This window comes from Epithele typhae, assembly GCF_022376455.1.
Source record: "Epithele typhae strain CBS 203.58 chromosome Unknown BXZ73scaffold_68, whole genome shotgun sequence".
Lineage (NCBI taxonomy): Eukaryota > Fungi > Basidiomycota > Agaricomycetes > Polyporales > Epitheliaceae > Epithele > Epithele typhae.
This window is the reverse complement of record NW_025954259.1, coordinates 53,812-79,563: the sequence shown is the minus strand read 5'-3', so window position 1 is coordinate 79,563 and position 25,752 is coordinate 53,812. Positions and strand designations below refer to the sequence as shown.

General features: G+C 60.3%; 7 protein-coding genes across 7 annotated transcripts; 2 read left to right on the top strand and 5 right to left on the bottom strand.

Moving 5' to 3' along the window:
* Positions 1-433: 433 nt before the first annotated feature.
* Positions 434-2,425, bottom strand: BXZ73DRAFT_105590 (uncharacterized protein; the record flags this gene model as incomplete). Its single annotated transcript, XM_048016318.1, has 4 exons — positions 434-486; positions 660-698; positions 747-1,242; positions 1,301-2,425. 4 exons carry the CDS (start codon positions 2,423-2,425, stop codon positions 434-436), a joined length of 1,713 nt encoding a protein of 570 aa, XP_047873528.1.
* Positions 2,426-3,506: 1,081 nt separating this feature from the next.
* On the top strand, positions 3,507-5,828 carry BXZ73DRAFT_105589 (metabolite transporter; the record flags this gene model as incomplete). Its single annotated transcript, XM_048016317.1, has 16 exons — positions 3,507-3,559; positions 3,623-3,648; positions 3,704-3,730; positions 3,788-3,796; positions 3,855-3,994; positions 4,054-4,157; positions 4,211-4,332; positions 4,405-4,687; positions 4,741-4,747; positions 4,801-4,832; positions 4,889-4,945; positions 4,997-5,066; positions 5,123-5,209; positions 5,275-5,428; positions 5,495-5,664; positions 5,718-5,828. 16 exons carry the CDS (start codon positions 3,507-3,509, stop codon positions 5,826-5,828), a joined length of 1,452 nt encoding a protein of 483 aa, XP_047873527.1.
* A 558-nt stretch (positions 5,829-6,386) lies between these two features.
* Positions 6,387-6,656, bottom strand: BXZ73DRAFT_8480 (uncharacterized protein; the record flags this gene model as incomplete). Its single annotated transcript, XM_048023992.1, has 1 exon — positions 6,387-6,656. A coding segment is annotated over one exon (270 nt), but the record flags the coding sequence as incomplete, so codon positions are not given.
* Positions 6,657-8,194: 1,538 nt separating this feature from the next.
* BXZ73DRAFT_92388 (gamma DNA-directed DNA polymerase) lies at positions 8,195-13,405 on the top strand (the record flags this gene model as incomplete). Its single annotated transcript, XM_048026347.1, has 11 exons — positions 8,195-8,502; positions 8,565-8,763; positions 8,808-9,615; positions 9,814-9,970; positions 10,040-10,094; positions 10,135-10,301; positions 10,331-10,615; positions 10,742-10,839; positions 10,883-11,897; positions 11,933-12,184; positions 13,027-13,405. 11 exons carry the CDS (start codon positions 8,195-8,197, stop codon positions 13,403-13,405), a joined length of 3,723 nt encoding a protein of 1,240 aa, XP_047873525.1.
* Positions 13,406-16,150: 2,745 nt separating this feature from the next.
* BXZ73DRAFT_80872 (uncharacterized protein) lies at positions 16,151-17,439 on the bottom strand (the record flags this gene model as incomplete). The annotated part of the gene is made up of 2 exons (XM_048023368.1): positions 16,151-17,358; positions 17,406-17,439. The coding sequence occupies 2 exons, from the start codon at positions 17,437-17,439 to the stop codon at positions 16,151-16,153; spliced, it is 1,242 nt and encodes a 413-aa protein (XP_047873524.1).
* A 4,045-nt stretch (positions 17,440-21,484) lies between these two features.
* Positions 21,485-22,189, bottom strand: BXZ73DRAFT_80871 (uncharacterized protein; the record flags this gene model as incomplete). The annotated part of the gene is made up of 1 exon (XM_048023367.1): positions 21,485-22,189. The coding sequence occupies one exon, from the start codon at positions 22,187-22,189 to the stop codon at positions 21,485-21,487; it is 705 nt and encodes a 234-aa protein (XP_047873523.1).
* Positions 22,190-23,269: 1,080 nt separating this feature from the next.
* On the bottom strand, positions 23,270-24,783 carry BXZ73DRAFT_80870 (uncharacterized protein; the record flags this gene model as incomplete). The annotated part of the gene is made up of 2 exons (XM_048023366.1): positions 23,270-23,985; positions 24,750-24,783. The coding sequence occupies 2 exons, from the start codon at positions 24,781-24,783 to the stop codon at positions 23,270-23,272; spliced, it is 750 nt and encodes a 249-aa protein (XP_047873522.1).
* Between the last annotated feature and the right edge of the window lie 969 nt (positions 24,784-25,752).

Genomic DNA, 25,752 nt, shown 5'->3' with positions numbered 1-25,752 from the left:
GATGTGGTCGCTTGCCGAGGCCTACTATCCACATCGCATGTCTTTGCACCTCAAGCATGCATCAAAGCACATTAGGCGACGAGAAGTGGATCACCGCACCTGTGACCGCTCTTTGGGTCCACACATGAACATGTGCATGTCGTAGATCAGGAAGTTTTGAAGTTTGAAGAACACGACACCGGCGGGTTAGTAGCGCCGGTGAATGCTCAACGTTCGACTCCCTGTTTACCTGTGAGAGGGGTGAGAGGGGTTAGCCGCTAGAGTGAGCAAGAACAAGTTGTTACCGACATAACTTAAGTCAAGGTCACCGTGGTTGCTCTTCGAGAGTCGAAACAAGTGACGCGTCGATGTCGCCACGAATGAGCGTCAAAAACATGCCAACCTTCCTGGACGTTGGTTCGAACCTCGATCTCCGTAACAGTTTCTTGTAACTTTACATCGCGGCCGCAGCGAGCACGACATTGCGTACTTGCACCGCGAATAAGTCTACCAAATTTAGCAATTTAATTGCGCCTGCACTGAAATATTAAGGCGAGTTCGTCCAATCCATCGACAATAATTGGCGTCGCCCGCCACTACGAATGGATTTCATTCAACAGAGTGGGCCGGGGAGAGAGGGAGAGGGACCTCGGGCGCGCCGTCAGCACAACTAAGCGCACTGAGCGTGCGCATGTAGCGACACCTGTCGGAATAGAACTCTGTGTCTCTGTCATCAGCGTATGCTCATAACGCAGAGTAGAACGTACCGTCAAAACTCATGCTCGCGTCAAAGCCTTCGCTCTCGACCATGTCTCGGGCTCTCTCCCCGTCCTCTCTCCAGATTTCCACCATCTTCGCTGGCGCCGCCTGTCTGTCAACGATCCACCACCTTTGCTCCCGGGTCATGTTCGTCTCGCCCATCTCTCTCAGCGTCTTCCTCGCTTCTGACTCTTCGAGGTCGACCAGATCTTTCTTATTGAAGCCTTCCCATCCCTTCTTTCCCCGGTCCGGATGCAGCGCGGGGAGACACGTCCCCACGCCAAGAACGCGCAACGTCGGAATCGCGTCCACGAGCTGACCTGGAAGCGAGTGGAGCATCCTGAGGCGGTCCACGTCGCTCTCCACAACGTCCGCGACCCAGCGTAGCACTGGAACCCCTGGCGGGCAGAGCCGAATGTCGTACGCTCGCCACCACTCCATGCGCGGAGCGTCCAAGTGAAAGGAGTACAAGCGCAGAGAGCTGAGCGCGGTGGGGAGCGTGGCCTGTGCGCACATGCCGGGTTAGTTCGAGTGCGCGTATCGGTGAGCGACGGGGACGTACCGCGACGATCGCGTAGTTTGGACCTTGGCTCAAGTCGTAGGAAGTGAGGCGCAAATTCAAGGATCGCAGTGCCGTGTATCCCGTTCCCAAATCCTTCCAGAAGTTGCCGCCGGGATGCGTTTTGGATCCCTCGGGCAAGGGCATGACGAGATAAAGGGTGAGTGCACGCGTGAGTACATCTTGGATGAGCGTAATAAGGGCTTCATGCGCCATTTGGTCCGGACATAGGTTTTGCGAGGACACGGTGATCCTGTAGTCGGCGCCTACGTGTAAATGCTGGACGCGGAAACCGGTAGAGTCGATGATGCTGAGGTCGATCCAGCCTGGCAAATGGAGCTCTTGTAGCGAAGGCCACACAGGGGCGTCGGAGGGATGGACGTGGCCGCGTACGCGCAAGGGACGTGAAATTTGAAGGCTAGAGAGATGAGGGAAGTACTGAAGGCCACTCCACAGGAAAACGGAAGGGAGGGTTGATATAACCCTGAGATGCTGAAGACGGGGGAGCGGCGGGACAGGTGTGTCCAGATCTGATCCGGTGATCCAGGCTTCCCATCCCTCGAGGGGCTCTAGCGCACGTAGTTCATGAGAGGCTGATAAAGAAGACAAGAGCTGAGTGATTGTGAATGTCTGGTCCGGTGCCTTTTTTGAGATGAAACGAAGCTTGAGGGTGCTGAGTTTGCCGGCGCGAATCGAGGAGAGCACCTGCAGGGTCCGCTTGCCAATATCCAAGAGAGTTAAATGGGTAAGTTGTAACATAGCCTTCAGCGCCGAGAAAGCCCGTTCGTCCGCCGAAAAAATGCTATCCACTTCGGTAAGCTGCAGAGTGTGCATCTTCCGGGCGTTCAGAAGATGGCCGACGAGAATGGAGTACAGAGACCGGTCGATCCCGTTGAGGCTTAGTCTCCTCAGGAAACTGGATCTGTTGGTGTTGGAGTTTTCAGGTTGATGAAGGGTCCTTATGATCTTGGTGGACATCGGCCAGTACCCTTCCCGAGCTGAGAATGCTAATGGATAGGCCAGAGTGTAGAACTGTGACGAGCAGAGAGCGGCATGAAAAGCATCTTTTCCTGATAGATAGGAAAGGATTGCTTCCAAGACGTCAACGTTGAGCTCGACGGGTGTCATGGCCAGAGCTGAAGCGTATGGTTCGTAGGCTAGAGCAACAGCGACTCCGAGATAATCAACGCAATAAGCGCCCAAACGTGCCCACGTGTCAAACAACCTGGACTCTCCGGTTCGAGTCCCGCTCTCCGTATCTTATTCTCGTCTCTTCCAACGGCACTATCACTCTGTCTGTACAGACAGGCACCTTGGGGATGTGGACTGCGGGGGGCTATCTGTTGTTCGAATCTAAGAGTCGTCGCCGATTGCGTGGGGGATTGTATCACCAGCAAACACACGCCTCTAGATCTGTCGTCTCCCACAGAACGTTGGAAAAACACGTGAATGTCCGTCGCCGTCGCAATTGGTCATAAGGCGAGCTCCCGGTCTGGTGATCCTGTCGCCCATACACTCAACAAAGCGCAGATGTTAGCCATATGCGCTCAGCGCCTACAAACGTACGTACACTGGCGTTCAAGTCGCACGCCGCTATACTGCAGGCGCCTACGAGACAGCCGGGCGATTGACGTTGGGGCTCGCGCCTTCGCGCAACATGTCCAGTCTCTCAAGACGAGAGCCATGCTATATATGCTGAAGCGCATATACGGAAGATGAGATGATAGCAGTGAACACAGCTCCAGCCCCAGCTGGTTCGAGTTTGTCACTGGGTCACTACTAAGGTCACCCGACAATGCCTTTCCCACGACGTGTCAGAGCAAGCGCCACCCCGACTGCAGGTTGGCTTGCAAACACCAGCTCTCCTCTTCTCCCTACGTCGACCCGCAGTGACAATTCTCCCATGTAGCACTCAACTCTTAAAACGTGAGTGTTTTTAAGGGGCATCATAGCGAATATAGAGCTGGTGTCAATCAGCTTGCACTCCACAGTTTGTTGAGACACCGAGCCCGACAGACTCCCGATGTCGGTCGGAGCTCCACGAGGGAAACCGCCGTCTCATGTGCGAGTTATATTTGCATCCGTTGAGGCCGCATAGGGAAACCGTGCTTCAAGAGCGTTTGGGGAAGCCTGAGGTCATAGCGCGTCTAGCGAGCGACCTTGTCCTCTTATCCCCACGTCCTGTTTCTCGTTGATACTTCGCGTGACTATGTCCCAGGTTTCTCGACGACCAGGTCTCTCCCAGATTTCCTTGATATTCGCGTACGTTGTTTCGACAAGATTTCTCGAGGGGAGTTCTGTGCTCACACTCTGACACCTCACCAGGTGCGGGACGGCCCTGTTTTCCGATGGTTAGCCGCCATGTCGATGCCCAGCCTCACGGAGACTAATTTCAGTGAACAACAGGATACGCTAACGGTGTCATTGGTCTTGGTATGTAGTTTCTCTAAGTTGCCTTAACAATTCCGGCTGATTGTACTGTCGAGGCAGTCAATACTCGTACGTCTGCCTGTGGAGTACCTGTTTAGAAAGCTAACATTTCAGTGCCTTATTGCAGTGCTCCTGCGCATATATGGACCAGAGCAAGTCACTTCCAACTACAGCAGCACGATCCTCAGCGTCACGTTCGCGGGAACCATCTTCGGAATGCTCACATTCGGATACTTGTCAGACAGGCTGGGTAGGAAGTTTGGAATGGTGCGTCATTTCCGATCCCAACACCGCGCCGGGGCGATATGATATCCGCACATGCACAGATGACAGCGACGGGAATCGTCGCCTTCTTCTCCCTCCTCTCCGCCGCATCCAGCGGCGCACACCATAGCGTCCGCGGGCTACTCGACATGCTCTCTTTTTGCAGGTAAGTCATCGTCATAACAAAGTCCTGGTATCGTGATAGATTGTGTCACTCAGATTCTTCCTCGGGATTGGAGTCGGCGCGGAGTACCCATGCGGATCTGTTGCAGCCTCGGAGCAATCGGAGGAGCCTGGTATCGACAAGAACGCTCAACATCGATGGTTCGCTTTGGCTACGAGTACGTACCTCTGGTTTCTTCATACATTTGAGACATGAAGAGGCTGAAAATGGGTGCATACACCTTGCCCAGACACGATGATCGACTTCGGTTTCGTCATATCAGCAGTTGTTCCTCTCATCCTCGTCCTCATTTTCGGCGAGAATCACCTCCGGGCCGTATGGAGGATATCCCTTGGTCTTGGTTTTATCCCTGCTATGTGCGTGTTTTTGTGGCGTCTTCGTATGGAAGAGCCCACGCGCTTCAAGAAGGACTCGATGAGGAACGCGAAGGTCCCATATATGCTCATTTTGAAGCGCTACTGGGCGAGCCTGGCCGCCATATCCGCGACGTGGTTCATTTACGACTTCATAACGTATGTTTACAGCTTCACCGTCATTGCATCGTTACTAAAAACAACCCATAAAGGTACCCCGTGAGCCCTCTTCGCTGAGGTCCTATCAAACGGGTTCTGACGTCCAGTCGTAGTTTGGGCTGTATAGTTCCACCGTTACGAACATGTAAGTCATTAGCTTCTCGGAGTTTCGGAATCAAGTTTCATAGGTCGATTTCCCAGTATTACAGGGTCGGACGCTACGCTTGTAGTCGTCTTTGGTTGGGCGGTGGTCATCAAGTGAGTTAGGTAGTACACTGGATCGAATTCCTATATTAAATCCATCCACAGCTTGTTCAACATCCCGGGAACCGTCATCGGCGCCTTCGTAGTCGACTTCCTCGGTCCCAAGTACACGATGGTACTCTCCACCCCACTTCTCTCGCTCACAATGGCTCACATCGACGTCGCTTCCAGATCACAGGCCTGCTTTGTCAAGCCACCATCGGCTTCATCATGAGCGGACTCTACTCCAAGCTCGTCTCGCACATCGCGGCCTTCGCCGTAAGTACCTCTTCCCATCGCCTCCTTCCTCCTCGCCACAGACTGATTCGCACAATACGACTCAGGTCGTCTACGGCGTGTTCCTGAGCTTCGGCGAGTTCGGCCCCGGGAACTGCCTCGGCATGCTCGCCGCCAAGTCCGGGCCCACCGCCGTCCGCGGCCAGTTCTACGGCATCGCCGCCGCGATGGGCAAGGTCGGCGCGTTCGCCGGGACGTGGGGTGCGCTCCTCGAACTCGTCTCGCTACAATGCCCACTCTGACGCGCGCGCGACGGCCGGTCGACAGCGTTCCGGAGCATCGTGGACGCTTTCGCGAAGGCGCACCCGGACGACCCCACGATTGGCCAGACGGGCCCGTTCTGGATCGGCTCGGGGCTCGCGGTCCTGAGCGCGGCGATCACGTTCTTCTTCGTGCGCCCGCTCTCGCACGACGGCATGGAGAGGGAGGATCGCGAGGTGGGTGCTCCGTTGTGCGAGGGCAAGTCCGTGGGCTGACGCTGTGTGCGTAGTTCCGTTCGTACCTCGAGGCGAACGGGTATGATACCACGCAGATGGGGCTGCGCGGGGAGACGGAGACCGTCGACTCGTCTGCTGGCGACGAGAAGCCGGAAGGCGCGTGATTCGTGAATGTGGCGTGAGGGAAGGATGTTTCTTGATGGCTCGCGCGAGAGGTGCAGAGTAATAGGTGTATTCAGGAGATGGTGGATACTAGTACATTGTGGATTAGCTACTGTTATACAGACGACGAGTTCGACTATACAGAGTGGTGGTCGACGAGAGCAGAGGAAAGCGAGCATGGAAAAGAAGGGGGAGGAGGGGAAGGGAAGGGAGAGGAGAAGGGGTTGGACGATAGCAAGGGAAAATACGACGCATCGAGAGCAAGTTTAGGATAAGTTAGGAACATTGGTTTTGTCGCTTTGAGGGATCGCCTCGAGAAACGAAGGCAGGTCCTCAGTGTAGCGCAAAGCACCATCCTCTGGGCGGCGTTGAAAGCTCAGTGCCAAGCGCGCGCCGAAGAGGACCTGCTCTTCGGGCCAGAGGAGGTCGTGTCGCGTGCCACGACCAGCGTAGTTTGGGCGGTGGCCGAGGGGTGTTCAGTAGAGGAAGCAGTCGGCATGTGCGATGCCATTGGCGACCCCCCTGAACACAAGATGGTCGAAGCTATACGAGGCGACGCGGGAGTCCCGCAGGGCAGCCCCGAGAGCTTCATAGACGTCGGAGAGGGTGATGAAGCCTCCTTTGGAAGGTGCGACCTGCACCGACACGGGGCCAAGGCTGAGCACGAGCAGCGTGACGTGGTGGTTCACCGCACGCTGCGAAGCGATGCTCAGGCTCAAGTGTGCGCCACATCGAACATCGAATGTCGACCGGGAACTGAGCATGGGGTGGAGATCCGCGGGAAGCCGGCCGCTCATTTTCATAGGGCTATCGGGCGGAGTCAAGAGGCCATCTATAAAGGACGCGAGGTTGAGAGTCAGCGAACTGTTGCGCCGGGGCGTGACAATAAATGGCCGAGGTCGCATATACGTACGGGGTGTCTGCGGCATCAAGTACGGCGCGTAGGCGTTGGCGCCGGTCGGAGGCGCCGGTTTAGTGGTGTACGGGAGACTAACGGGCACCATCCGAGGGGCTGCTGGTAACACCGGAGAGGACCGAGAGGATGTGTTGGACGAAATGCTGCGGATTGAATCCGGCGAATTCAGGTACATCTTGATATATGAGAGGGGTGGGGGAGGCCTTGGAGGGCGGTGACAATGGACGGGTCACACTTCGGAGGGTAGCGGGGGACGGCGGGATAGACGGCGGGGGAGGCGGGCGGGGAGGCTGCGGGGCGCAGTTGGGAGTCACATCGAGCTTGTCTGGGGGTTTATATCAACGTTGTGTTTGTACACCAGCTTTGCATCCCGACGCGCGCCCCCGACGCGCGTCGGGCGGGCGTCGGGGGGCGGGGGGCGGGCATTGAGTCACATCATGATGGAAGCGGTCATGCGGTCTGCGCGCCAGTGCGCAACCTGCCTTATCAGGACGATCGCGCCCTGCCCCCGACCTGCCCCCGACAAGACCTTCCTGATCAAGGGCGATAGCGCCCCCCGACGATCCCTAATAAGGGCATGGGCCGCCCTCTGCCCTGTGTGCGTGTGGATCTCCGCACAAACGTGCCCTGCGGGCGTGCAAATAGAACGCACCATTCCACTGCTTTGTGGTCGGGATTGCCTGTAACGGTAACGCCGCGCCCGCCGCCGCCCGCCTTGAATCGGCGGCCATCTAGGGAAGCCCGCCCGCCCCGCCGCCGTTCTCGCCGCCGTTCCCGCCATCGGAGCGCCACCCCGCGATAACGGCGGAGTACCGGCGCGCGTACCGTTTATCGTGTGGCCGTCACGACGCAACGTACGGGTTCACCGAGAGACGCGTCACAAGTGAGGAAATACTGTTCGTGTAGCCTCGTCACGTAGGGGGCCTTTTTGTGGGTGGTGGGGTGCATGTTTGCAACGTAGGAGAGGAAAAGGGGAGATGAAGGTCGAAGGCAAAGAGGTTGTTTATGAAGGAATCTGGAGCTTTGAATAAATTTGGCACTTGATGAAGTTGGTTGTATTCGTGAGAGAATGACTTCGCGAAGGATACCTGCGCATTGCGACCGCGTATACTACGGTCACCTCTTTCCCCCGTTTCCCCGTCCTCCCTCCTATTCCCCGGCTTGTAGTCCTCTCAGAAAATTGTACGAGGCGACAAGACACGTCGACGCGGATGTTTGGAAGCCGCAGATGCTGCGAAAACTCCAGCCCGGATCATCTCGATCACTGCATGTTTCCGCTCCCTCGCTCGCCCTCAAGCAACTTCCTTTACGACGACCGGCCCCGCGCTTCAAACAGAACGGAGAGAGGGGAACGCAGCAGACAGACGAGGACAGGAGGGAGGATGATGCGCAGGAGCACGTTGCCGCTCCAGGTACGTCGCCAACCCCCACACCTCGCGCTTGCGCTCAGCGATGTTCCAGTCGTCAGGCGGAACGAGCTCGGCGTGCAGCTCCTCTCGCGCCAACTGCACGGGCAACTTTCCGAAACACCTCTCTGGATCGCCCACCTCTCGCGTTCGTCAATATCGCGCGAGACACCTCAAAACGCACGGCCTTGACCCCGCACAAGGCTCGAAATTGCCCGACATCGGGTTCACCCTCCCTCCGCTTCAGGGGCAAAACCTCGATGAGCACTTCCACCGCATTGGTAATGCCGCCGCCCAACCATGGCTCTCGTTCGCGCAGGATCTATCCACGGCGCGACTGCCCCCCAAGCCCGAGTGCTGGGACATCCAGGCCGGATGGACCGGTACATGTTTCTCCCCGACGGGTCGAGCTACAGCGAGGCGGTCGCATTTCCGGAGTTTGACGGCAAGCCCGAGGACATGCTCGTGTTCGACATCGAAACCCTACCCGCGTACCACGACCATGCCATCATGGCGTGCGCAGCGACGAAGAACGCATGGTATGCCTGGATATCCCCCTGGCTCCTCGGCGAGACACAGGACCCGCAACAGCTCATCCCCTTTGGGGACCCCGCTGTGCACGCGTCGTCGTCGGCCATAACGTATCCTTTGATCGCAAGAGGGTCCGTGAGGAGTACCACGTCGCCGGCACGCAGACGCGCTTCCTGGACACGATGGCCCTCCATGTCGCGGTGAAGGGGATCTCGTCGCATCAGCGCCCGGCGTGGAAGAAGTACCGAAAGTCGAAGGACGAGGCTCGTGCACAGCTCGACGAGGCTGTCGATGCAGTCTACGACCATATACAGGAGGCGGATGAGCGACTGGAGGTGGAGACCGACCCCATCAAACGCGCCGACATGGAGCGCCTCAAACGGCGCCTCTCCGAAGGACTGGAGAGCAGCCAGACAACGGTGGATACAGACCTGAATATGGAGGAAGAAGGAGCAGAAAAACGTTGGGAGGCACTCGCGTCGGCCAACTCTCTCCGCGACGTCGCAAGGTTGCATTGCGGCATCGAGATGGATAAGGAAGTGCGCAACGACTTCCTCACGTCAACGCGCGAAGAAATCTGTGACGGTCTACCATCCTACCTCGACTACTGCGCGAACGACGTCAACGTGACACACGCCGTTTACTGCGTTGTTCTCCCGGCGTTCCTGTCGGCGTGCCCGAGCCCTGTCTCGTTCGCCGGCGCGTTGGCCATGGGCTCCAGCCTGCTCACTGTCAACGAGGAGTGGGAACGCTACCTGGAGAACGCAGAACGTACCTACAGGCAACTCGACGAAAAGATCAAGGCGCGTCTAATCGACCTGGCCGTCGAAGCAAGGGGCATGATGGAGAGCGGGTCATGGAAGGACGACGTGTGGTTGAGGCAACTGGACTGGACACGAAGGTCGCGGGCAAGTCGCGTGGTGTGGGCCCAACGAGGTGCGTGCATTCCATCTATGATCGCATGCATATATCCTTACTTTCACGCCTAGGTCACGTCCGCTTCTCCCTGGACACCCGTCAACCGGTGGATGACTCTCCTGAGGTACGCATCTCGCATGAATATATACGCATGTGTCCATATCGTCATCCGCAGATGACGTCCCTCCTTCTCTGGAGACGATCCCTGCCCCGGAGGAACTGTACAGGAGACGCCGTCCATCCACTTTGGTACGACGCAGTCATCGCAGACCCCTTCACCCGTACTGTGGTCAACAACATCCTCCCGCTCCTCCTTCAAGTATCTTACAATGATCACCCGATGCGCCGAGCCCCTTCTCACGGCTGGCACTATGTGGACAACGGAGAAATCATCAAGCCATCCACTTGCACAAGCAACAAGATCCTCTCCATACTTTCGGAGCCCACGGCACCACGCCCTCGCCAACGGTCATCTCACATCCGTCGACGACGAGGTGGTCCGTCAATTTGTAGCGGCAAGATTGACGACAAGACCAGAGACAAGATTGTACAGCTCGCCGACACGGCTCTGCAGCGGTCACCGGAGGATATTGCGGCGGATCCCTGGCTCAGCCAGCTCGATTGGAGTATCCAACCACCAAGAGCCAGAGTAGGGCTACGGCAAAGCGTGAGCCGAAGATGGACAAGGTGTATTGGCCGAAGTGGTACTGGGACCTCGCGAGTCCAAAGAAAGGTTGCGTCCCGGGACACTCGACCTGACCGTGCGGAACCGATTCGCGCCCATCCTCCTTCGGCTGTCCTGGCAGGGCTGGCCACTCGTTCATTCGCGCCAGCACGGTTGGACATTCCGTGTCCCCAAGATGGCGGATTTCCAGACACGCGCGACGGCGCTGACCTTCGACAAGGAACCAGATGCTACGCTTTACAACAGCACTGCACACTTCACCTTCTACAAGCTGCCACACAAGGACGGCGATTCGGCGAATGTCGGATCCCCACTCGCGAAGACGTTCATGAGGTACGCGCAGGACGGGACGCTCGCTAGTCCATTCAAGGAGGCCGCGACGCCCTCGACATGAACGCGCAGTGTTCGTACTGGATCTCGTCTCGTGACCGGTCATGAAGCAGATGGTTGTCTGGCAAGACTCGACAAGACTTCACTCGGGCTTCCTTCTCCCGCTGCAGACAAGAAGTGGGGCGTCATCCTCCCTCAGGTACTCACGATGGGCACCATCACCCGCCGTGCGATCGAGAAGACTTGGTGACGGCCAGCAACGCCAAGAAGAACCGCGTGGGTCCGAGCTCAAGGCGATGGTCCGCGCGCCCCCAGGATACGCCATCGTCGGCGCTGACGTCGACTCGGAGGAGCTCTGGATTTCCAGCGTTATGGGCGAGCGCAGTTCGGCTCCACGGCGCGACGGCCATCGGTGGATGACGCTCGAGGGCACGAAAGCGGCCGGCACGGACTTGCATTCGAAGACGGCGAGCATCCTCGGAATCACACGCGACTCGGCGAAGGTGTTTAACTACTCGCGGATCTACGGCGCGGGTATGCGTCACGCCGTTCTCTTGCTCCTCCAGGACAGCCCGGGGATGTTTCCAGAGAAGGCGGAGGAACTGGCGAAGAACCTATACGCGTCGACGAAGGGCAAGACTTGGCACCGCAAGGGTCTCTTCGGACGGAAGTTTTGGTTCGGCGGCAGCGAATCCTTCGTCTTCAATAAGCTAGAAGAGATCGCCCTTTCCAGTCGTCCCCAGACCCCAGCCCTCGGCTGCGGGATCACGGACGCGCTGTCAAAGGAGAACCTGCCCAACAAGTTTGGTTCGGACTACATGACCTCGCGCATCAACTGGGTCGTGCAGTCCTCCGGCGTCGACTACCTCCACCTGCTCATCGTCGCGATGCAGCACCTGCTCGCCAAGTACTCCATCGACGCCCGCTACCTCATCTCCGTCCACGACGAGCTCCGCTACCTCGTCAAGGAAGAGGACCGCTTCCGCGCCGCGCTCGCGCTCCAGATCGCGAACCTCTGGACGCGCTCGCTCTTCGCGTACCGCCTCGGGATGGCCGACCTCCCGCAGGGCGTCGCGTTCTTCTCCGCCGTCGACGTCGACCACGTCCTCCGCAAGGAGGTCGACATGCCCTGCGTCACGCCCTCGCAGCCGCACCCGATCCCCCCCGGCGAGAGCCTCGACATCGCGGCGACGCTCGCGCGCACGAACGGCGGCTCGCTCTGGCCGGACGGCCGGCCGATGCGCGAGGACGACGGGATCCCGCTCGAAGGCACCCTCGCGGCTATGTCCCGCCGCAGCGGCTCGTGCACCGTGCGTCGAGCGTGGCCTGGCTCAAGGCGCAGGCGTTGACGGACCCGGAGGAGGTCCGCAGTCTCTCGCAGGCGACCAAAGCTGCTGCGAAGACCTCGAAGACCACCGAGGTCTCGAAGACCGCCAATACCAGGAAGCCGCTGGCACCGCGCAAGGCATCCGCCAAGAGACCGAGCTCGGAGAGCATGTCTCATGAAGAGTGGAAGGCGCAGACTGAGGCGTTCGCAGAGATGCTTTCGAGGCCGCTGAAGAAGCGGACCGTGTAAGTTATGTCGCTATCGTATGCTCGCTTTGGATACTCTAGTACACACTATTGTACAATATCATTCGTTGTAATCTCACACTCTGGTAATCTGGATATCATGCTGGAACAATGCGCGTGCAATGCAGCTGGCGAACTACCACCCAGAGGAGCTACGCGACCTCCATGTCCTTCATCGCGGCCTCGTATCCTTGAGACAGCCCGTGTTCTGGATCGCAGAGGGTATGAGGGGACGCAAGAGACGGAGCAAAGCGCGTAGTGCTTACCGAACTCCCACAAGCTCTTCTCGCTGTTCCCGCGCCTCGCAACATGCTCCGCCGCCCTCCGCTTGAACCACGGGCCCTTGAAGCCAAGCTCCTGCCCATGCTGGTTTGCGAGGCCGGGAAGGCAGGTAGAGACGAACATGACAGCGTCGTCCCATCCGATCGAGAAGCCTTCATAGAGCTGCTGATGATCGTAGTTCCCCGGGTACTGCGACCAGTACGCTTTGTGTCGCTCTGCACGAGACGGGGTTGAGGTCAACCAGTGCAGCACCTACACGAGAGACGACGTACCCAGCGCCTCGTCCCGCACCCCCGCCTTTCTCTCCTCCCTGCCCGCCGCCCGCCGCCCGACGTCGTACGCCGTCCGGCCCAAGCCCGGCGGGAACACCCCCGCGTCCAGCGCGTCGCGGAACGACCACCCCGTGTCGCCCCCGCGCTCCTTCTTGTACGTCCAGAAGAACCACCCGGCGCACGTCGCCTCGAACAGCGCGAGCTGCGCTTCCACGTACTCGCGCTTCGCCGCCCTCTCCTCCGCCTGCCCGCCCGCACCGCGCAGCGAGCCCGGGTTCAGCGCCGCAGACCACTCGCCGACGACGAGCGCCGCGCCGGCGCCCTGGAGCACGCCCGCGGCGCGCGCGAACGTCTGCGGTGTGCCGGTGCCCCAGTCGCGCAGGCGGCGGGCGTGCTCGGCCGCGGGGGTACCGATGTCCTCGTGGGTGAAGCAGCGGTAGAGGTGGTGGTCGAGCGCGAGGGCGGGCGTGCCCGCGTGCTGCACGAACGCGGCGTAGTTGTCCGGCTGCCAGCAGTCGCCGATGTACAGCGGCAGGTCGGGATCGACGGCGCGGAGGGCGCGGAAGGTGGCGAGGTACCAGTCTTTGAGGGCGTCGGCGTGGCCATTCGGGTGCGGTTCGTTGAGGAGCTCGATCCCGACGAGGTTGGGGAGGGGTGGGTTGTGTGAACGGGCGAAGGAGAGGAGTGGGAGAGGAAGGTCGCAAGGACGTGGGTGGTGTGGGCTCTGTGCTTGTGGTTGTCGAAGAAGGCGGGAGGATTCGAAGTGCCCGAGTGGGAGTCGTTGTTCTGCTTCCAGGCGCAGCATGCAAGTCTGCGAGAAAGGGTTCGATGAGGGGAGATTAGAGAGCGAGTATATGCTGACTTACCGAAGAGGACACCTATCCCGTATCGGTAGGCCGTCTCTAACGCACTAATAACTCTGCTCCAAGCGTTTTGAAACACTGCACCGTGGTCGGAGAAGTCGGTGCCGGAGATCAAGCTCGCATCGGCGCCGCATATGTGATAGTAACCTATCTGAGGATGAGGGTAAGCCGCATGTATGCGCAACGCCACGAAGAGAAGAAATCGGAGTCCAAGCAAGAGGCAAAGCAGAAAGGAGACGATGCAGAGCAGGTTTGGAGAGAAGAAACAGGTTTGTGGTCGGAAAACGGATATTCAAGGGAAAAGTGGGTTGAACAAAGAGGTACGGTGGACATACCGGTATGCGGACGGTGTTGATACCCTTCTCCGCAAGCCACTGCCAATCCGCTTCCGTGATCCAGCTGTCCCAATGCCGCTCCAAGATCCCCTGTGCATCGGCCCCCATAGCGACGTCCAGATCACTTTGCCCGGGCCATGAGCTCGCTGGAACGGCGATTCGCAAATCCATCGTTCGAGCACGAACCACGATCCTAGAAAGAAAGGGCAACTCTGATGAGCGCATCGCTCACCCGAGATACGAGTGAGGAATGGAACAATGCGGCTCACCAAGGTTGACGCCTCGCTGTTTCCGATGCCTGTAGATGCTCACCTCGATCTTGTACTGCTCGGGGAGGTGGTCGGTGCAACGGGGCGGCACTTTAGGAGCTTCATGGGAGGAGTTGGTCGCTTCCTCGAGCTTAGCCTTGACTTTGCTAAAGGCCTTGCGCATGATGCAGTGACTACCGCAGTCCAAGGAGTGGGAGATAGCTAAGAGCTTGGGCGGCCGAGGGTGCTGCGGAGCTAGCGTGGACTGTGAAGGTTATCGGTGTTGCACCTTGTTGACGCAAGTCGAAATAGAAACCGTCGACGCTACATAGGTTGAGCCTGGGCAACGGCCGCCAGACGAGACCGCCCGACCGATGTCGTCATGCGAGCGTGGAGGGGGAAGGGAGAGCGATGACACGGGCAGTGACGAAAGCCGCAGCGCCTGGAACAACAGTCCCCTCAGTTCCTCCCGCGAAGCTCCAAAAGGCGATCGAGACTCACCGGACCCACTCTCGCGCCTCTACCCCACCCGCTCCTCCCCGGCCGCTTGTCCACGCGTCTGCCCCATCTCCGTAGGACGCGGAGCGATCTGGCTTCGGAGCTTGAAGATTGAAGCTTCAAGTCCGGCCGGCCGCGCCCCGAGTTCGTGTAGGGGCGGGGGCAATGCATGATCGCCAGGAGGTGGGCGGGTGGCCGTAGGTGGCCGTGCACCTCGATCCTGGCGATCTACAATGTCTCGGCACAGGCGGCCCGTTTAGGCTGGCCGCTGGGGGTTGGGTGAGGTGCAAGGGACAGCGGCGGACGGATGTTCGTGTGGGTCCATGTTGGGCACGGGGCGCGCGGGTGACGACGCGGAAGGGGCCAGGGGAAGAGGGGGCCACGGGGTGCGCTACGTGCCAGCGGTGAGGTGACGATTTGCGTGAGGGTGCTTCTGGCTGTCGCGGAGTTCCGTTGCACGTGGGGTCGGCGTGCGTGTGGTGCGCATATAGCTATGTAGCTCAAAGTTAGCCGAGAGTGCGGACCGGGATGGGATGTGCATAAACTTACCTGATGAGATGCACTCCGAGGCGCTTGCAGTTTCACCGAGATGAAGTACGTTCGATCATGGTGGTTATTGGAAACAATCACGCTGGCGTGTGTATCCGCTGTGTCTTTATGACGGGGTTTGGTGGATGAGGGGAGGTGGTGGTGGTAAGAAAGGAAGACAAAATCTAGCGCCCATCAACGCAGCGGCGAAACCTGATGGCGCCTGGCCTCCCCGAATTTCCCACCAGATTTTATCTCCGATTTTGTGAAGGCCGAGGCCGTGCCCCGATACACGAGCAAGTTGAACAACAGGCTGAGACATCATCCGCAGATAACCACATCGTCACCCAAAAGATTATCTGAATGAATGAAACCTCAGGGCAAGAAAGGCGAGCTCGTGCCAGGAGCCGCGCTCTCTTCCCTCGACGATCCACGTCTGCTAGTATTCCGAATCCCGCCGGACTTTGCTACTGTTACATACAACGCAGCCAGTATCTGCGTGCGGGCCGAGACTCAAAGCCTAATCTCGGTAGGTAAGGAAGGGGTGTACTGGAGGGAGAGAAACGAGACAATCAGCGAGAACATGCGTTATGCCGTGCGCCGTGCCTGGAGCTCGAGTCTGTTCACCGGGACTACTGTATGTGTGTGTACTATCATGTCGTACGTGGTGGAGTTTCCTTGCAAAGTAGTAGTATAGTGAGCGTTGTACGAGCGTCATCCGCATTATAAAGCACGAGCAGGTAGAGGGGGGGATTAGGATATGTACAGTGGAGAGGGAGTGCAGGGAGTGTCCGTGTGTTGTCGTATGGGGTCGTAATAGAAAGGAGAGTCCCGGGCCATGAGGGCAGTCGCGTCGCGTCGAGTTAATCAACGGACAGTGCTCTATACGAGATCAGTCAGTCACTCGCGTACGCACACCAAGACCCCAGACCCACATACCTCAGTTCTGCGACGGGTCCCCCAAGATAACCAACACCTCATCCACATCGTCCGTCGGGTGCAGCTCAAGGAGCACGCTCTCGCGCCTGGGGTACCAGTCGACGTTGACCATCGTGTCCCCGTCGCCGCCCAGCCGATACCGTCGCTCCTTGACCGCACGCTCGTAGCGCCAGCTCCCGTTCGGATCGTCCACCGTGAGCCACTGCGTGCTCTTGTACATCTTCCGCCCGATCGCGCCGAGGACGTCGCGCACCATGAGCGGTGCTCTGTCCTCGCGCCGCACGGTGCAGGAGAACGTCGGCCCGCCTTGCTCGTCCGCGCCCCGCGTCGCCAACGTCCACAGCGGGTTGAACATCAGCTTGAGCTCCGAGCGACCGTGGCTGGTGAACGCGGACGCGTCGAGCGGAATTGTGGTGGGAGGCTCCTTGGACGTGCGGAGGTCCCAGGTGTGGTAGTCGGCGAAGTAGCGCAGGAGGTCGACGAGCACGGGCCCGACATCGTCCGCAGCCTTGAATTCGGGATCCTCGGGTGACGTCGGAGGCGTCCCGTCGGACACCCTCCCCTGCCCCACGCCGAAGAGGGAGTTGGTGGAGTCCGCAGACCCGGACGACCGGTGCCCGCTGCGGACGCTCGTCGGCGTGTCCGCGCGCTCGGCGTTCGTGGGCGAGCTCCGACGCGCGGATGTGTCGGGGCGGGGGACGGGGGGCGGGACGCGGGATTGGTCATGGGCGGTGGCAGGGGCGTGGGATGCGCGAGGGGTGATGGTGAGAGCTGCGAGCCCCGCTGCGAGCCCGGCGCCGGCGCGGGAACGAGCGCCGGCGTCCTCGGTGCCCTGGGGAGCGGGGGCGGCGACTTGAGCGGAGAGGGCAGAGGGAATGGCGGGGAGAGGGCGGGACCGCACGGCGGAGCCAGGGCGTTCTTGATCGCGCGCGGGTGCAAAGGCATAGCCCGGAGCACGGGGAGTGGTATTGCCTGGGACGGGTCCTTGGAAGTCATGGCTGTGCGCGCGGGGTGCAGCGCGCAGGTCCGGGAGTGCAGAAGGCACGAGGGTGGGAGTGACATCCGGAAGGTCGACCGCGCGGAGGAGTGGTGGTTGGAAAGGCGGAGTGTAAGGGGGAAGGGGGAGGGTGTTTGGGTCGATCGCGGGGGGAGCCGGTGGGTACTCCTCGGTCTGGTTGAGAAGCGAACATATGCGTTGCTGCCCGCGCGCTGGCGACCACCGTGCGACGCGACGTCCGAGGCATTGGCCGACGGACGCGCGTTGGAGAAGTGGTGCGGGTTGTAGGACATAGCGCAATGTCCTGGCGCGCAGGCGCAGAGTGGAAAGACGAAGAGAAAGTGGGGTGTGGAGAAAGTGAAAGTAAAACGGGTGGTGACTCCTCCTCAGCCACTCCGCTTTATACTAGGGTGCGGCCCCGCAACCTTCCTTTCTCGACATGTGCGCAGACCTCGTACACATACCGACCCCTCGGGAACAGAACGACTGTGCGGGACAGGGCACAAGCACCTGAAACGCGACCGGAGCAGGTGGATTTAGACGCGCTGCTCACGACGACCCGACCAGGATACGGGTATTGTTTTGTGAACCGAGAAGGTTCGCTGCGGGCGCGGGCGCGGGCGCGGGCGGGAAAAGCGGCAGAGCAACCCTCTGGCTCTCGGAGCTCTCGGAGGGCGGGAATCCCCGTCGTGCCGCGCTCGCTCCGAGGGCCAGGGATGGTACATGGTCCTAACGACCACCAAGGCCACCCGTGGGTAGGGAGAACCTCCAAGCTGATAAACGCGAGTCCCATCTGACAGCGCGACCCACCCACTTGGATCCCCTGCGCGCGCAAAGGGCCCACGTGCAAAGGGACGGAAAGCACTGGCTGTTGGCAGTGGGAGGGCAATGCGCAGGCAGACGGAACTCTAATAATCTGGTTGCCTATCGAGCTGACAAACAAACACAGAGACCCAGGCAGAGCGCACGCACCACCGCCTCCCATGGGCTGTGTGATAATCGAAATCAACCCCGCCTCGCTATCGCAACTGTGGCCGACGAGTGCCAGCCTCACGCCGTTATCCAATCCCAATAACATGTGATGATTCGAACCTCGCGCATCTTGATTTCCCGGGGAGGGCCAGCTTCCGGGGTCGCCCATGCTATTCCAGGCAGAGGACAGGACGAGCGTTTCCCTTCGCACGGCGGGCACGCTTGTTCTGGCCCCTCCATGGCTGCCGGCGCCCTCACAATCACGAGGACGAAGCCCTGACAAGCGACGAAACTGATAGATACACTCACATCGACATTTCGAAGGGCATGTGCTCCCGTCGTCCCCTGGGAAAGACGTCAATATGCCGCACCGGTGTAACAAGTTGCTGATATCGCAGTCCGGTGGGCATTGGATTCGCACACCGCGAATTGGATGCCTCTGCAAAAGAGCCCATGAGCGATCAGTTACGAAAGGCTTCACTGCGAAGCGTCCACGCCCATCCGCGCGTACCCCGGGACTTCCTCGCGTAAACCCAGGCGTTGCAGGAGACAGAGCCTATAGGTTCGCCCGAGAAGCACGACGGCGCCGTTGACTCGATCCTCGGACGACGTCGATGTCGCGGCGCCTGACGTACCCGCCTCCACATCGCAGTACATGCAGCCTCTCGCACTCAATCCCCGCGCAGAAGAAGCAACACACAACGGACCTTGCGCCCGCCGACGAGCCACGGCAGACGGACGCGGCGCCCAACAGCGCCTCGACCCCGCCGCCGAAGCCGACGTGCGAGATCGTGCCGTGCCCTCGAGATCTGGTTCCCAGGTGCACACAGTCGTCATCCGGAGTCCGCGTGCCGCCGGCCAACTGAGGCGTCGGCGCAGCGGAGAGTTCGGGCGGGGGAGAGGGGCCTCGGCGCGAGGGCGGGTCGGATGGGCGCACGCACCTGCGAAGACCATCATAGGAGTCATCCTCTGGCGTGACCAAACCCGGACGTCATGAGGCCTGGGTCCGGGGACCGTCGTACAAGGTTGAGTTCTGTCGCGCGGGCTGGGGAATGATAACGATGCGCGATCTCCCGTCACGACTCACCGGGGGCCCGCTCCAGGTCGAGTCGTCATGAACAAGGTGTAGGTGTCGACGCGTGTTCGTGCTTGAGCTGGCCGGGAGCGCTAGAAGTCGGCGTATGCGCGCTGGCGCACTGCAGTCTGCACAGGCATATCTCGGAAAGATCTTCTCCAGAGCCCAGGCCCGACGTCCCTCCCGATACAACGGCTGCCGCAGCAAGACTGAACGGGAAAGACTGAGCCATCCGATGGATGAGTGTCGGCGGCTGTGATGGTAGGGTCCTCGAACACGAGGATGTCGCGCGGACGTTGTTTGGCCATAGAATGGACCGGAGCCCCGGGGCGAGTTGGATGGAGGAGGCGAGGTCGGACGTCGAGGGGTTGCGTGCCAGCGCGGCATCGAACTCCAGGAGGAGCCAAAGTAGCGCCGATTGCCGACTCCGGCGTCTCCGAGCGGCGGGCACAGAACAAATCAGCAGACCAGAACCACAGACCGAAAACTCGGTCGAGGGTGCACATATTTCGAGAGAAACATATTCAGGAACAACTCCACTGAAGACTTCAGATCTCCCAGCGGCGTGCTCTCATTGGTATTGATGTTTGATCAAACAACGAGCATTCGAGGTCTCGGGAGGCCACGCGAACATCCCACGTCGTGCCAGTTTAAAAACACGTATTGTCTGCGGCAAAACTGGCGGGGTGCGGACGCTGGAAATCCTCCCGAGGTTCATCTCGTGCTCGCGACCACTCAGACGAGCGTACAGCATGTACTGCCAGGAGATTTGGGCCACCACTGACAGCGCACGATGGTGACCCGGGGCTATAGTGAGCCTTGAAGGCACGCATGGAGGTCGCGGGGGTATCGAGAGCCAGGGAGTATCGATCCCCCGCGCGATTCCGCGCGACGCGGAGCCCACGGCCGACGCGAGCGGACCAGGCACATCAATTCGACCCCGCGGCGGCCCGGCGCGGTGCACGCAGTCAAAAGCCTCACGGAAGGCGGAGCGCCGGGAACAATGCATGATCTCCGCGGAGGGGCGGGCGTACCGCCGCATCCGGAATCTGAACGCCGAGTCAATCCCGTGGGTGGGTCCCCTGTGGTGCGCCGTGCCGCCGGGACTGAGCGTGGCGGAGAATGGAGGGCGGCCGCTGCGTCCCCGCGGCCCGCGCGCGGGAGCGCGGCGAGGTGGGCGATTCCGGGGCTCCAGGCTGCAGCGCGGGCCCGATCTGTGCTTCTAGCAGCCCGCGAGCTCGAGGAGAAGTTCGCGATCATTGTGGTGGGCGTGAATGGGTGAGGTCTGACATTGAGAGTGCGGATCAACTGAGAGCATCGACGTCGACGGGGTTCGTGCCAGACGAACTGTGTGCGCGACTCCGTCCAAGCCTATCGGGCTTCTCGGCCCTGAGATCTGTGGTATGCGAGCGCTGGCTGGCGCCGCGTGGCTACGGTCCCCCGACGAGGATCGATGCAAATGAGGGATTGATGTGGCTCCGGGCAAGACCAAGAGGTGCGCCGGTCCCGGCGCTTGGTTCTTGTATTCTGCGCGCGCCGCCGCCGCCGCCACCCTCAGTGGACGATTCTGAGACCTTATGGGTCCCGCGCCCATAGCGTGATTTGAAGAGAACAAGATGAAAGCGGTGCGCACAAACGTGCAATGCATGAGGAGATCGCATACGAACATAGTTTCATTGAAGCGAGGCCGCCCTCCCGCTCACGAAGAACAGGTCTCACTTCTCCTCCGTGTAGGTATGTGTAGGGGTAAAGTCCAGAGGACGGTTCGGCGTCGACCGATGGGGTAAAAAAGGTAAAGATCAAAGGTTTCGCAGTGAAGGGGTGTGAAGAGGGACAAAGGGAGGGGTACTCAATAGTGGGTATGTGATGTATCCTGTGATGCATGGGGATGAAAACGTGGGCGATGTCGTGTGGGGCATACATAGCATGTAGGATACCGGTCCGAAGTGAGAAGTGTGATACAAAGTTAGAAGAGAGGAGAGAAATTCCGACAACAGAGGGGAGATGCTAGATGATACAGCAGGGTGAACTTAGTGATGGAAGGAATCAGAGCAGAAAGCGAAGGAAATGAAAGAGGAAACAAGGGAATAATAGAGAAGAAGAAACGTAGAAGAGGATGACAAGAGGGTCCGGGGATGAAGATGAAGCGATAGTGACAGTAAGGTGAGCGGAAGATGTGGGTATAAGATGGAGAACATAGAGCGCGCGCACGTATCGTGAATGAAAGGCGTCGTCCAGCACAGCAACGAACTCGCCCGGAATGGCGGTCCCCTTCAGTCTGCGGTCCTTCCTCAAGGGGTGCGCCGCGGCAGCGGAGGATAGACAGGCCCCGACGGAGGCGGGTGGAAGGCAGGGCGGTGGGACCCGGGGGGCCAGGAACCAGATGGCGGTGGAGGCCCGCCGGTGCCGGTATGCGATGGCGGAGCGTGGTAAGGCGACGGCGGAAGTCCATAGGACGGCGGGTGAAGAGGGTGCGCCGGTCGCGCGACAGCGTGCGGCGCCTGGGGAGCGGACGGGTGGAACGGCGGGGCAGCGGCCGGGAACCGTGGTGGCAGCGGGAGGGAAGCTGGTGGGACAGGCAGCTCTGGTATCCTCAGCCGCGACTCCCGACGCCGGTCAGGCGGCGTCGGAGCGTCTGCGGCCCACTGCCCACCCGCGCGCCGGTCATACGCGCGCGCGGCTTCGTTCGCGTTCACGGGGGCGCGAGGGCGGGTCAGAGGCGAGGGCTGAGCTGGCCCGAGTGCCCAGGGAGCAGGATGAGCACCCTGGGTGGCTCTGGGAGAGCTCGCGGTGCTTCCGTTGGAGTGGTCCTTGTGGCCGGACCGTGCGTGTGCGCTCGCGCCAGGAGCATCCCTGCGTTCGACGTCACCACGTCGCGTAGCCTCGGTTTCGTGAGGCACAGACCGGCGGGCGTGGTCGACCCAGGTAACGCGATTGCGCACCGGAGCGTTGGTTTGCTCTGGAAGAGGAGGAGGGATATTGGAATGAGAGTTCATGGATGGGTATGCCGCTGGCTTTGAGGGTAGAACAGTAGGCAGGAGGGATGAATGGGAGGGCGGTTGTGATATGGGGGTTGAGTCCTGACTTTTTATATGGGAAATCCTGTGTGTGTGTCCTCCTTGAGAGAAAAACAGGCCTTCGGGACAGAGTCATACTTGCACACCAAGAGATTTGATGTGCGGTTCTGTGCGATGGACGCGAGTAGGACACGACTCGCTCACGCGCTATGAGCGCTGTTGGGGCCACGAGCTTCGCGTGTTCAGCGCGAGTACAAAGACCTTATTTTCGTCGAAAAACATGGTCTAATTGCCGAGCGGGAGCATGAAAGGCGAGCGGGTCTGAAGTTGTGGCCGATGGCAGCGCGCGCTAAGGGATGTCGCTCGGAACGGATAATTGGCTGGAGTCCGCACGCCAGAAGAAGTCCACATCGCTTCGAGAAGCTCTGGTAACAGCGCGGCTGGTGTGGCCATGGGAGACGGACTGATTCAGAAACATGGGCAACCATGCTAGACCCGCGCCGACGCGTCGCGTCGCGTCGCGCTCGTTTGGGATCCTTGGATCACGTGCCGCGCGGTGCGGTGACGTCACGGCCCGGCAGGATCGGAACGTCTGCGGCTGGGAACGTCTGCGCTTGCCGGGCTGGAAGTGAAGGTGGACAAGTCAGTCGACTGCGATCTAGCCCGGAGGAGTCCAGCCGCTCAAGGAACTTCTACATATGTAAAATCCCCACGTCTCCTTCCTCCTGGACGATCAACCTCAACCGCAGTCGCGGACGCGCCGCGGGCCTCAAGGCCTCAAGGCCTCACCGCGGCACTCCGACGGGTACCGCCATCAGGCTGTCGCGCCGCATGATCTCGTTTCGTCCAGACCCCTCCGCCTTCCCTGGTTGCGCATTTCTCCGAATCCGTCCGTCCGCCCTCGGTCGGAATTGGGCCTACCACCCACAGCCTATCTTCGCGTGTCCGGTGACCTCCCAGCTTCGATGCGCTCGGCGCGCGTTCCCGCCGCGACGCGCTGACGCGTGACGCGTAGAATCGAGATTATTACTTACACTCTACGATCTCACCTTGCTATAGCTAGCCCCGGCCCTCATCGAACTCGCGCCGAATCCCCCGCTTCTCCGCCTGGAGCCTGTCGAGACACAACATGAACGCATCCAGCGCTCGCTGCTCCGGCCTCCCCACCCACCAGCTCCTCCTCCCTGCGACCACCCGCCGCTCCCCGTCCTCCAGAATCCCGCTCCCTTCGAGGTTGGGGAACATCCGCACCAGCGCCCCGCACACCCGCTCCGTCTCCCAGATCCGCATCCGCTCGCGCCGCGGGCCGCTCGCCGCCGGCACGAGCTGCACGAGCGCGTCCTGGCCGCCGCGCCGCGCCGCGCGAGCAGTCTCCGCCCAGGCGCGCGCCTCCAGCGCGCGCACGTCCGCCTCCGTGATGTCCGCGAGCGCGAGCACGAGCACCTCCAGGCGCGCGCACGCCGTCGCGAGGTCGGCGGCGGCGAGGAGCGAAGGGAATCCGAGGTCCGTCGACGCGCGCCGCGCCTCGTGCTCGTGCTCTTCGTCGTCATCGTCCTTGTCGTCATACGGGATGACGAGGCGGCGGAGGCGCGGCCACGCGCGCGCCCAGCGCACGAGGTCCGCGTCGGCGAGGGCGAAGCGCCGCGCGCTGGCCTCCACTTCGAGGACTTCGAGCGCGCCGAGAGAGAGCAGGGGCTCGAGCACGGCGCGGGCCGGGAACGGCGCGAGTTTGGGGGCCTTTGCCCACCCCCAGTTCGTGTTGTGGTACGAGAAGACTAGGCAGAGGTGCGGAGAGAGCGGCGAAGGACGGCGATGCGAGGTGCTGCGCGACGCTGACCGCCTCGAGATCTGAGCGGTGCGACGCGTCGAGGCGGAGGGACGCGAGCGGGCAGAGGGCGAGGTGTTGAGCAGAGCTATGCTCGTCCGATCGCTACGGCCCCACAATGCCGGTATGACGAGCTCGCGGAGGGCGGGAAAACGTCTTGGTCGACGTCAAGGGAGAGTCTGGCTGGCTGTCTTCTTCCTCGCCGGCGTCCAGGAGGCTTAGTTGGAGGAACTCGAGTCTGGGAAGTGAGCTAAGTTGCATCAATAGAACGACTCCCACTTTCCCCTTGTTATGCAAATGGACTGCAGTGTGCGGCACCGAGCAAGGGGAGAGAGATCCTTCGTCTTGTACTGGAGATCCGTTACGAACCGATGTATGGAGGCAATCGCGACGCAACGGTAGTGATATCGGAAGGGGCTCCGGAATGATCGATAAGCACAGGGTCTCCCCAGTACTGTTCATGGTGAGGTGCCTGAACGTGACATTGGCAAGGACTGGGAGACCACGATGCGGAGGAGGAAGTCGTAGGGGTCATCAGGAGATGGTCGCGAGCTTCCAAGCTGGCAACACAGAACTTGCAGGTTGGGAAAGAGGGTGCGGCCTTCTGCTCGCCTGTAAAGTACCTCGAAAGAAGCTGGGGTGATCCCATACGTCAACCAGACGCCAGGTCCAGAAGATGTGAAGAACCCGAATCTGCGGATGCGAGATGCATACGATAGCATGCGCTCCCATCCTTGTAGATCGTCATGATCGTCAAGCTCCTGGGGAGAAAGAGCACGTCAAATCTTCTTGGAGAAATAAAGACACGCAGAGTTCTTACATAGGTTCTAAACTCGTACTTGCTTCGGGAATCCCCTCTTCTGGAGGACGCGTACTGTTCCGTTGATGTGACCCGTAATGCTGAGAGAAGGTGAAGGAGTGTATACAATCCACCACAAGGCGCGGCCCATAATTCATTCAGAGCCGGATCAGAGAACGCTTTGCATACTCGTGCGGCCCTGGCCAACGTCGTCGAGCCTTCGCCCTTGACTCCACAGTAAGCGTCGGCGCCCCAGTAATAAGGCCACCCGTCTTGGCCTGAAATCTCGATCTTGCTGAAGACCTCGACGAGGATTCGTATTTGAGCAGCGGGTGGTCGGAGGGGTTCAGCATGGTAGGTTACAGAGATCGCAGTGGTTGCGATGAGGGATATCGATCACCACGCGAGCACGGCCATATTTTGTCACTCTCCCACGCCAGGACCGGGTACGCATGCCGAGCTCGGCCAGTCTCGGACTCCCCTTGCAAGCAACCTTGAAGCAACCCCAGCCTCGCGCGACTGCGTGGGACGCGGAGCAGCGTCCGGCACGAGCGGAAAGTACACCCGCGCCCAGCGCTGCGGTCGCGTGGACCAGAGACACTCCATAATCCCCGCGGTAGGGCGGTACGGGCGTACCGTCTATCATGCATCAGGTCCGTGTCCCGAGGGCCGAGCCACGCGAGCGCTCTTCGCGACGGAAGATCCAGCGCATCGGCCGCGCGGCGCGTGGGTCCTTGTGGTATCTACGTACGCAGCGGGGAACGGAGGACGGCCAGAGCGCGGCTAGCCGAGTGTGCATGTACGCGCGGGGTCCCCGATCGTGGTGGACGCGAGTGAGGGAGGAGATTGAGACTAGCGAACGCTGGTAGACCAACTGTGTGCACACCACCGCGTGCACGACGCCACCCATCTCGCCGT